This window comes from Heptranchias perlo, chromosome 8 (genome assembly GCF_035084215.1).
Source record: "Heptranchias perlo isolate sHepPer1 chromosome 8, sHepPer1.hap1, whole genome shotgun sequence".
In the NCBI taxonomy this organism is placed as follows: Eukaryota; Metazoa; Chordata; class Chondrichthyes; order Hexanchiformes; family Hexanchidae; genus Heptranchias; species Heptranchias perlo.
The window spans coordinates 2,836,041-2,848,170 of NC_090332.1; the positions used below are offsets into that span (position 1 = coordinate 2,836,041).

Below are 12,130 nucleotides of genomic sequence, written 5' to 3' on the forward strand. Positions count from 1 at the left end.
GATTTTGATAGAAAGGCAGGAAGTGTGATAGAGTGAGGTGGGCAGAGAAGATGGGAGCAGGAGATGAAAGCCACGCTGCCACCATGATGGTTCGGACAGGGGTCTGGTGGAATGAGGGGGGGGAAGGAGTCACCATCAGGAAGCCAGGTTTTGGTCAGGCCCAGAATGTCAACTGACTTGCCCAGGATTAATTTGTGGATGAGGAGAGCCTTATTTGCAAGGGAACGGACATTTTGAAGAACGGTGCAGAGTGGATGCACGAGAGGGGTCGGAAAGAGGTAAGGAGGGAGTGGAGAGGGATAGGGAGGATATTGGACAGGTTTACTCCCAGAGATGGAGCAGGAGTTGTCCCTGTGGAATGGAGCAAGGCAACGTGGGTTGCTACTTTGGGAGTAGAATAGGAGCTAATCTACCTCAGACTTGTTAGATGCTTCCCTCTACAGGAATAGAAAAGGCAGTGCAACTAGTAAAAGAATATAAAGAGAAACATCACTTGCAAAGGGAGAGGGACAATATGTGCTTCCAATGTAAAGTACCCTTCACCTCCCCTCATTGTTGAATAGTTTCTTTTCATTTTCCATCCTTTCAAGAAATATAACCACTTTTCGGCTATAGCCGGAGCTTGCTGGGTCTCCCAGCCAGATGTTAGGCACTTTTCCCAACATGGGGAGCAGTGGATCTGCTAGTGAGTTTCTCTCTGTAGGAGCAGGCAATCTGCTTCTCTTGTAGCGCTGGATACAAATTATGGTACTTCAAAGGAGTTCTTCAAACAGTACCAGCCAAGACTGCCTTCTGATAGAATGTGTACCATTGTAACTCACAAAATGGTGTAGAGAGCAAGAGAGAGTTTAGGGAGCTAAATGTTCGAAGCACAGATTTAGTTACAGGTTGAACAACGGGAGGGAATTAGACATTGGTAAACAGACAACGCAAACGGTTGTCCAAAGTAAAATGAGAGGAAAGCTGCCAATTTTAAAGGTTCAAATAAGGACTGAAGAACAGGTTAAAATGTACTACACTGATACGAGAAACACAAGGACAAAACTGTTAGAGGATGCAAACACAGCTTGCAAAAATATTTGCACTGGCATTGCAGTGAGGAGGTGATGGACAAGAGGCAGGGCTAAGAGGGTACAGAATCTTTCCCGAAGATAGAGCTGAGGCTCTAGGGTGAAGTGGTCTTGATGAGAGATGAAGCAGGAGCTATGGAAAGGGTGGATAACTGCAGAAGAGATGGAAGAAGCAACCTGGGTAGAAAGTGGGAATAAGAGTAATAGTTTGCAATGACTACCGATGTCCAGCTCAAGTGTGACTGGTAAATTGCAATCTCTTTAGGCAAGGAAGAAAGATTGCAAGGAATCACAGTGTGATCATCATAAAGGCTCAGAATATCCAAGCCGGAAAATGAACAGACCAGGGACAATCAGAAGGAATCAGTGAAAATAGAAGCAATCTCGTGAAGACTCAAACCCCCACCCCTGCCCCATGAGAAGAAATACTAGAAGAAAAAAGACTTGCATTTATATAGCACCTTTCACCACCTCAGGATATCCCAAAGCGCTTTACAGCCAATGAAGTACTTTTAAAGTATAGTCACTGTTGAAATGTAGGAAACGCAGCAGCCAATTTGCGCACAGCAAGCTCCCACAAACAGCAATGAGATAATGACCAGATAATCTGTTTTTTAGTGATGTGGTTGGGGGATAAATGTTGGCCAGTACAGCGGATCAACTCCCCTGCTCTTCTTCCAATAGTGGCTGTGGGATCTTTAACATCCACCTGAGAGGGCAGACGGGGCCTCGGTTTAACATCTCATCCGATAGATGGCACCTCCCACAGTGTAGCGTTCCCTCAGTACTGCACTAAATGTCAGCCTACGTTTTGTGCTCAAGCCTCTGGAGTGGGATTTGAACCACTCCAGGAGAGGGAAGGGCAGCTTGGGGTTGATACATTTCTCTGTATTTCATCTATCAGCCCAATCTGCTCACCTGTGTGTTCTGAAGTCACCTGTGGTCTTCTTCAGTTACCCACACTTCCTATTTTTGGCATTAACAAGTTTTGATATAGTGTCCTATACAAGAGCCCAGATCATATATATATCTATATAAGATATATATATATACACACACACTGGCCCCAACACTGACCCTGGTGTCACTCTTTACATCCTTCCAATCTGAAAAATAGCCACTCACCACTACTCTGTTTTCCGTCTCTTAACTGAATTCCCACCCATCCTGCCACATTCCCTTTAACACAATATGCCTCCATTTTATCCACATCTTCCATGTAGCACCTTATCAAATATCTTTTGAGGATCCATAATACAAATCCACTGCATTTCCTTTGTCAATACACTCCTTTATTTCCTGAGATCTTAAAATCACTAAAAGCTAGGGCACCGGTACAAAAAGTAATCAGGACTAATGGGATGTTGGCCTTTATCTCAAGGGGATTGTAATACAAAGGGGTGGAAATGGGCTAAATTGCCCTGGAAATCAGATTAAGCTTGTGTTTACAAAGAAACTGGAGGAACGAACTGGGTACAAGCACCTGCACCAGATGGGATACATCCTGTAATCCTTGAGGAATTAGGTTATGAGCTCCACAGATAATGGCATTGGAACATAGGATGACAACATGGCAAAGTAAGCCCAGTGTTCAAAATGGAGTAAGGCCGAATCTAAAAATGATAAAATTAGTCAAACACTAACGGGGTGGGGGGGGGGCCGGAAGATTTTATTACTACTTTATAGGAATAGGAGTAGGCCATTCAGCCCCTCGTGCCCGCTCCGTCATTTGATAAGATCATGGCTGATCTTTAATCTAACTCCATATCCCTGCCTTTGGCCCATATCCCTTAATACCCTTGGTTGCCAAAAAGCTATCAATCTCAGATTTAAATTAGCAATTGAGCTAGTATCAATTACCGTTTAATGGAATATTATCGTGTTTCGTTGAACATGGGAGGCAAGACCACGTGTAATCTTCAGGTGAAGGGGGGGTTAGAGTCAAACACCATCCTGACTTGGACATATATCGGCCGTTCCTTCATGGTCACTGGGTCAAAATCCTGGAACTCCCTACCTAACAGCACTGTGGGAGAACCTTCACCACACGGACTGCAGCGGTTCAAGGCAGCGGCTCACCACCACCTTCTCAAGGACAACTAGGGATGGGCAATAAATGCTGGCCTTGCCATCGACGCCCACATCCAGAGAATGAATAAAAGAAAGAGCGCGGGGGATAATTAAACTAGGGTGCGCAGACGGAATTCAGCTGAGTTCAGCTCCTGTTTCAAAGTCATGCATTGTTTTTTTTTAAGTTACATTATTGGATGTGGTTTGACAGGCGATACCCATCTTATTGGCCAGATTACTCCTCTTCCATGATCAGTGTGCAGCGTCCTGGATACAGTCTCAAAGCTGAAAGAGAATTTTGTGGGAGAGATTTTAATTAATGGCTGTGTTCATTTGAAACAGTTTAAGTATTTTGATATAAAACACAAGTGGAAAACATGATCAAAAATAAATGTTATTGGCCTCTAAGTGCCCAAGGCAGGTGATGAGGGAAACAGCAGTTCAGACATTATATCTTGCTTAGCAGCAGCAGAAAAAAAAGTCAGTCTGTTTCTTTTGCACAGAAAATAATGCTCTTCTGATGACTCAACAGATCAGTAACCCCACAGCATGATTTGTAGTTTACAGCCAATGAAGTACCTTTTGAAGTGTTGTCACTGTTTTAATGTACAGAAAGGCAGCAGCAAATTTGCAGACAGCAAGCTCCCACAAACAGCAATGTAATCATGACCAGATAATCTGTTTTTGATGTTGGTTGAGGGATAAATATTGGTCACTTGTAGTTTTCAGTTAGTGGTAAACAAGCAGCCTGAAGTGGCAGTTGGTCACCTAGTTAATTAGGTGACTGGTTAGAACTGGTAATCTACTGTTAGCTGAGGCTGACTCAGGTGATTGGCATTCCAGCGAGCGTAAATTCAGAAGGGTTTTGCTAATGCATGGAGTGAGGGAGCATGGAGTAGCAGCTATTGACAGAGTCTATAATTGGGAATTTGGTGAGTGAAGGGATTTGGTGCAGGAAGGGGTGAGGTGCATTTGATTAGACAGCAGAGCAGAGCGGAGCGCACCGAGAGCGGGTCACGGCAACAACAAAACAAAACTGCAGTGTGACGTGACAGGTAAGGCAGGTAGGTGGTTGGTGGTGAGTATCTCTTCTGTTTTCTTCTTTCTTAGGACTGTGGGCTCAGTAACTTATAGCATAAAACTAATTTTAAAAAAAATCTAAACTTAATTTAGTTATAGCAAGTAGCGTTTTTTAGTGAATCAAGCTCCCTAGTGTAAATTAAGAGTAATTTAAGGGAGTAACTAATGAGCTTAATCTAAGGCAAGTAATGGCGGCAGAGCTCGCACAAGTGATATGCTCCTCCTATGCTATGTGGGAAGTCATGGACACTACCTGTGTCCCTGGCGACCATGTGTGCAGGAAGTGTGTCCAGCTGCAGCTACTGGCTAACCGCATTTTGGAGCTGGAGCTGCGGGTGGATTCACTGTGGAGCATCCGCGCTGCTGAGATTATCATGGATAGACCTTGGAGTGCATGCGCCCAGATCCCTGAAGGTGGCAGTACAGGTAGATAAGGTTGTGAAGAAGGCATTCGGAATGCTCACCGTTATTAGCCGAGGTATAGAATACAAAAGCAGGGATGTAATGATGGAACTGTATAAAACTCTGGTAAGGCCACAGCTGGAGTACTGTCCGCAGTTCTGGTCACCACATTACAGGAAGGACGTAATTGCTCTGGAGAGAGTGCAGAGAAGATTTACAAGAATGTTGCCAGGGCTTGAAAATTGCAGCTATGAGGAGAGATTGGATAGGCTGGGGTTGTTTTCCTTGGAGCAGAGGAGGCTGAGGGGTGACCTGATTGAGGTGTACAAAATTGAGGGGCCGAGATAAGAGTGGACAGGAAGTACCTGTTCCCCCTAGCGGAGAGTTCAAGAACTAGAGGACATAGATTTAAGCTGATTGGCAGAAGGATTCGAGGGGACATGAGGTGTATGGAATTCGCTGCCCAAATTGGTGGTTCAGGCAGGAACCCTCATCTTTTTTTTTGAAAAAAAGTACCTGGACCTGCACCTAAAGTGCTGTAAGCTACGGACCGGGTGCTAGAAGGTGGGATTAGAATGGGCACCTGGTTGTTCTTTGAGTCAGCGCGGACACAATGGGCCGAATGGCTCCCTTGTGCTGTATCTTTTCTATGGGTTCTCTCGGACACTGGGGAGAACTTCCTGCTTTTCTTCGAAATAGTGCCATGGGATCTTTTATGTCCACCTGAGAAGGTAGATGGGACCTCTGTTTTACATGTCATCAGATAAATGGCACCTCCAACACTGCAGCGCTCCTTCAGTACGGGCACTGGGAGTGTCAGCCTATATTTTTGTGCTCAAGTCGCTGGAGTGGGACTTGAACCCACAACCTTGTGACACTGAGCCATCATTCCTTCGTTATATAATCGCTGTTCCTTCATAGTTGTTAGGTCACAGGAGCACCAACGTCACAATGATTGTAGTGGTTCAAGGAGAAGGCCCAACACTACTTCACGGGGCAACTAGTGGAGCTTTTCCAGCTTCACCTACATTCAGAGAAAAAATAAAAAAAATATTGACTTCAAGAGAACAGATAGTTTTAAAAGCAATTGATCATGGTTCACAACTACTTAAACTTTTCAAGGAGGTAATTAAATTAGCAGACGTTCCTGAAAATACATATTCACTAAAAGCATTGAGAAAATTCCACATCTGAACCTTTTAAATTAAATTTGAAAGTATCCATTCAATATGAAACTGCTACCAACAGCAATTCTTTCACACGTCTCAAGGGAAATCTATTTTAAGCCATTACTGTAACCCTCTAACTCATGGAATACTGTGTGCATTTTACTTGCAATGGGACACTGATGCATTGGAGCTAGCTCACAGAAAGAGAGGAGGATAATTCCAGCACTTAAAATTCACATCACACGGGCTCACACAGTTGAATTTATGAACTTGAATTGAGGAAGGATTAAAATGGCACGGACTATAGAGAATGCGAATAGGAGTATACATACATCATTCTATGAAGTATATCATTTTTGCCTATCTGTATTTTTTTAATATAGAAATAGATAAATCCTCTTTTACTGCAAATTTTCTGTATATTCTAGGCTCTGATATATTTAACTAGGGGTTTGCTGTCCTCTCTCAAAAAAGCCACACGCAAAATAATGGTCAAAATAATTACAAACTCCCATTTATTAAGCCACTGATCAGTGCAGTGATATAAATTTCAGAGTACAGCACAATTCCACAAGTTTCTGCATTTTCAATCCAAACCTTTCCCAGAAAACATTTTGTACAATTGTATCCCAGCATTCCATCAAAAGCCAACACTTAATCCCTGAATTTGCCAGAAACGGGCTAGTCACTTTTCAAATTGGCAACATAAAATAGGCTTGAAATCCTCAATTCTGAATGATAAAAGAAGATTTGCTCATTGTCACAGTCAGGGTCGATGATGTTTCAAAGCTGGCTAATCAACCAGAGGGAATCACTGCTGAAACATAACTTATTTAACAGGCAAAACCCAATGAAGATGATCTGTTAAAACACCAATTTTTGGGGGGTGGATAAAGTCACTTGACAAGTTGGTCTTCATTTCTAAAACTTCCATTATTTTAAACCATATAAAAGTTCCACACACATTTCCCGTGAATAAAACCACAAGTGACAGACTTTTCACGTCATGCTTGCAGTCCCCTTTGTTTGGGGGTGCTGTCCTTATTCAGGGGCTTCAAGGCACCTTTCTGCTTTTTGTTGGGAAGCATTTATTTAAACAAGTATTCGTCAACTTAAAGGGCCTTTGTAAAGCTCACACGCCTCCTTTGTGGATCTTTGTAGCTTTCCCATGTCGGGCTGCCCTGTTTTTTTTTTGCCATTTCACGGGTAATTCACTGATGGATGCTTTCTTGTAATCTTCCTCATGATGGGGTCTTTCGAGGTCTTCACCCCAACATTAGACTCAGGTCTAGGTGTTGATAGTTGCTTCTTTTGGGAAATCTCCCGGTGCTTGAAGTGTTCGTCTTTGAAGATGAGAGGTCCTCATTAAAGGGCCTGTGTAGAGGCATTTCTGTATTATTGGGGACAGGGAGTCATCTTTGTAAGATTCCCTTCCTCAGCTGCTGCTTTGGGGTTATGTTGCCTGCATAACAACAGTGACTGCAAATCACAAGTAATTCATTGGATGTGAGGCGCTTTGGGGTATCTTAAAAGGTGCAATTTGATGAGGTGCAAGTTCTTTTCCTTTAACAGGCTGACAAAGATGCCACTTGTGAGAATAATGCTCTTACAGTTGGATAATTGGCCACTTTTGTATTCGGATTAGCTGGTGTTTGTGGCTGTTAGCCTACAAAATAAATCAATGCACTGCAAACAGAAGTCACTTGCTTTTGTGAAGCACTTTGAGCTATTTCAGGGGTGTAACAAAGCTGTATTTCAAATACAAGTCCTTCTTGTGTTGGTAGAACTCTTGAGGAAAGTGTACACTCCCAGGCTGTGGGGACGAGGTGGGTGGATTCCTTGGTTGGGTGGGGAAGAGGAGACATTGGGGGGGGGTTAGGTAGATCGCTTAGTCAGAGGCATGGGCGTGATCCCCTACTTGTAGTGGGATGAGTAGATCCCCTCGTTGGTGGTGAGGAGATAGATCACCAGGGAAGGAGAGAGAAGGCCCGTGCTAGATTCCCAGGGGAGGAGAATTCTGTCGAGTCTCTGGTTGACTAGGGGTGGAGTTAAATCACCTAGTTTGGGGGGGGGGGGGGGGGTCGATGTGACTGAGCTGCATAAGGCTCCCTCCTGGCCCCCTCTCCCCCACCCCCCGCGGCTCCCTCCTGGCCCCCACCCCCCGCGGCTCCCCCCTCTCCCCCACCCCCCCGAGGCTCCCTCCTGGCTCCCCCCTCTCTCCCCCACCCCCCCGAGGCTCCCCCCTCTCTCCCCGAGGCTCCCTCCTGGCTCCCCCCTCTCTCCCCCACCCCCCCGAGGCTCCCCCCCCTCCCCCCCTCGCTCCCCCACCCTCCCCCCCTCGCTCCCCCACCCTCCCCCCCTCGCTCCCCCACCCTCCCCCCCCTCGCTCCCCCACCCTCCCCCCCCTCGCTCCCCCACACCCCCCCCCGAGGCTCCCCCACACCCCCCCCCGAGGCTCCCCCACCCCCCGAGGCTCCCTCCTCGCCCCCTCTCTCCCACCCCCCGAGGCTCCCTCCTCCTCCTCTCAAGCTGCTCCTCTTTACCTCCTCCCTCCCCCTCCCTCGGCCCTCAGGCCTCCTCAGGCTTGTCGGGCGGCGGGCCGCACGGCTGCAGCATCTTCTCCATGAGGTTGAAGCGGACGCGGGCCTTGGTCTCGTTCTCTGCCACGGCGAAGTAGTTGAGCAGGTCGAAGTGGCCCATGTACGAGGCGTACGAGTCGCGGTGCTGGTTCACCAGCCACTCCCACTTGGTGGTGTCGGCGTGGCCTGTGCCGATGTACTTGGACTGCAGGTGCTCCAACTGGCTGTGGATGTTGTAGCGGTCCGTCATCGCGCCCCCGAACTCCCGGTCAAACTACACCACAATCCGCGGCCTCACGCACTCGGCCCGGCCGCTAATTTTAAATTAAATTAAATTCAATTCAAAAACCGCCAACCGTCCTCGCCTGAAGCCGCAGCGCGGAAAAAAACAAAATGGCCGCCGTTACCATGGCCACAACTCGATTTAATTTTTTAATATACCGATGTGTAAATTGAAAGCCAGAAGCCGGTGATCTTGTTATTTATTTTTCACAGTAAAAAAAATAATTCGTTTCGGTAAATGAGAGCTTTTTAATTAATAAAAAAAAATTGCATTCGCGCGCAAGTCCATTGAAGTCCTCTTCCTCTCGGTTGCCCCCTAGGCTGGAGGACCGGTGTTGTGTGGAACTGCAAGACGACTCCTCCCTCAACCAGCCCACTTTCTCCATATTGAAGAACTTCAGATAGTGTTTGACCTGCATTGTGAATTGGGCCACCGAGAAGATGGCTACTTATCGTGCAGTGTTACTCCATGCAGCTGAGAAGAATGATTAGCAGTTATAATGCCTCATTACGTACAATTTACAGCACAGAAACAGGCCGCTCGGTCCATGCCGGTGTTTATGCTCCGCACGAGCCTCCTCCCACCTTACTTCATCTCACCCTATCACCATATCCTTCTATTCCTTTCTCCCTCATGTGTTTCTCCAGCTTCCCCTTAAATGCATCCTTGCCATTCGCCTCAACTACTCCATGTGGTAGCGAGTTCCACATTTTAACCACCCTCTGCGTAAGGAAGTTTCTCCTGACGTACCTATCGAATTTATTGGTGATTTTCTTATATTTAGGGCCCCTAGTTTTGGACTTCCTCACAAGCGGAAACATCTTCTCTACGTCTACCCTATCAAACTCCTTCATAATTAATCTGTTTTTTGGCGGTAACGGCTGAGGGGAGAATATTGGCCAAGATGTTTTGGGGCAATATCCTGGCTCATCTTTCACTAGTGCCATGAAACCCTTTAACATCCACCTGAACAGGCAGTTAAAAATCTTAACCAAAGAATGCACCTCTGACAATGCAGTACTCCCTCGGGATTGCTTTGGAATGTTAGCCTGGATTATAAAACAAATTCCTGGTTTGAATCTACAATACTGCTGTCCAAGCCAGAAGCAAGGGCACTACGAACCAAGTCAAGCTGACAGATTATGAGGAAAGGAAGTCAGAGGAAAGGCTGAGCTGGAGTTGGTGGGGTGGAGTAATATTCTTATCCTCACATATAGCAGCCCGTCCTCTCAGGTGGACGTAAAAGATCCCACAGAACTATTTCAAAGAAGATTAGGGGAGTTCTCCCTGGTGTGCTGGCCAATATTTATCACAAAACCAGCATCACTAAAACAGGTTACCTGGCCATCATCATGTTTGTGGGAGCTTGCTGTGCGCAAATTGGCTGCTGCGTTGCCTACATTACAACAGTGACTACATTTCAAAAACCCTTCATTGGCTTTGAAGTGCCTTGGGATGTTGTGAAAGGTGCTATATAAATAAAAGTTCTTTCTATTGTTGGTTATTTGGGTGTATGTCCTCAGCCATTTTTGATCGACGAGGTGACCACAGCTTTGTAATATAGATGGAAGCAGTTAGCTCTCCTTTTTCATGGAAAATATAGCAGCATGGCAGTGGGTGGTGCAGTGGGTTAGACGCTGGCCTTTGGGAACTGGGGTGATGGGGTGAAGTTCTCAGTCCGTTGGGCAGTCACCTTAATTCTCTCTGGCCCACAGCATAAGATTGCCCCTTAACTGACAAGTTCATTCAGAGAGGTCACCGGGGCCTGAACGGGGAAATGGGACTAGCTGGATTGCTCGTGCATAGAGCTGGCGCAGACTCAATGGGCCAAATGGCCTCCTTCTGTGCTGTAACCTTTCTATGAGTCTATGGTTCTATGAACTTGGGGCTGACACAGGCTGCCCAAATGGGAAGAGTCCATCAGCATTAACTTCCCTCATCTCAGTGAGCACACAATTCCCTCCGTCCCAAAAAAAACAAGTGAATGATAACTCCTGAATTATTGGGGATAGAAAAAGGCCATGTGACCCAACAAGCTGACCTTCAGTTGATTTCTGGGATGAGAGGGTTGTCCTATGAGGAGAGATTGAGTAGAATGGGCCTATTCTCTCTGGAGTTTAGAAGAATGAGATGTGATCTCATTGAAACATATAAAATTCTTAGAGGGCTAGACAGGGTAGATGCTGAGAGGCTGTTTCCCTTGGCTGAAAAGTCTAGAACTAGGGGTCATAGTCGCAGGATAAGGGGTCGGCCATTCAAGACTGAGATGAGGAGGAATTTCTTCACTCAGAGGGTTGTGAATCGTTGGAATTCTCTACCCCAGAGGGCTGTGGATGCTGAGTCGTTGAGTATATTCAAGACTGAGATTGGTGGATTTTTGGACTCTAGGGGAATCAAGAAATATGGGGATCGGGCAGGAAAGTGGAGTTGAGGTTGAAGATCAGCCGTGATCTTATTTATTTATTTTTTTATTCGTTCACGGCATTTATTGCCCATCCCTAATTGCCCTCGAGAAGGTGGTGGTGAGCCGCCTTCTTGAACCGCTGCAGTCTGTGTGGTGACGGTTCTCCCACAGTGCTGTTAGGAAGGGAGTTCCAGGATTTTGACCCAGCGACAATGAAGGAACGGCGATATATTTCCAAGTCGGGATGGTGTGTGACTTGGAGGGGAATGTGCAGGTGGTGTTGTTCCCATGCGCCTGCTGCCCTTGTCCTTCGAGGTGGTAGAGGTCGCGGGTTTGGGAGGTGCTGTCGAAGAAGCCTTGGCGAGTTGCTGCAGTGCATCCTGTGGATGGTGCACACTGCAGCCACAGTGCGCCGGTGGTGAAGGGAGTGAATGTTTAGGGTGGTGGATGGGGTGCCAATCAAGCGGGCTGCTTTATCTTGGATGGTGTCGAGCTTCTTGAGTGTTGTTGGAGCTGCACTCATCCAGGCAAGTGGAGAGTATTCCATCACACTCCTGACTTGTACCTTGTAGATGGTGGAAAGGCTTTGGGGAGTCAGGAGGTGAGTCACTCGCCGCAGAATACCCAGCCTCTGACCTGCTCTCGTAGCCACAGTATTTATATGGCTGGTCCAGTTAAGTTTCTGGTCAATGGTGACCCCCAGGATGTTGATGGTGGGGGATTCGGCGATGGTAATGCCGTTGAATGTCAAGGGGAGGTGGTTAGACTCTCTCTTGTTGGAGATGGTCATTGCCTGGCACTTATCTGGCGCGAATGTTACTTGCCACTTATGAGCCCAAGCCTGGATGTTGTCCAGGTCTTGCTGCATGCAGGCTCGGACTGCTTCATTATCTGAGGGGTTGCGAATGGAACTGAACACTGTGCAGTCATCAGCGAACATCCCCATTTCTGACCTTATGATGGAGGGAAGGTCATTGATGAAGCAGCTGAAGATGGTTGGGCCTAGGACACTGCCCTTAGGAACTCCTGCAGCAATGCCCTGGGGCTGAGATGATTGGCCTCCAACAACCACT

The 12,130-nt window shown here is 46.7% G+C and overlaps 1 protein-coding gene across 1 annotated transcript; it reads right to left on the reverse strand.

Moving 5' to 3' along the window:
- Positions 1–8,297: 8,297 nt before the first annotated feature.
- sf3b5 (splicing factor 3b, subunit 5) lies at positions 8,298–8,766 on the reverse strand. The gene has a single exon (XM_067988253.1). It carries the CDS (start codon positions 8,618–8,620, stop codon positions 8,360–8,362), a length of 261 nt encoding a protein of 86 aa, XP_067844354.1. The 5' UTR covers positions 8,621–8,766; the 3' UTR covers positions 8,298–8,359.
- Positions 8,767–12,130: the final 3,364 nt, after the last annotated feature.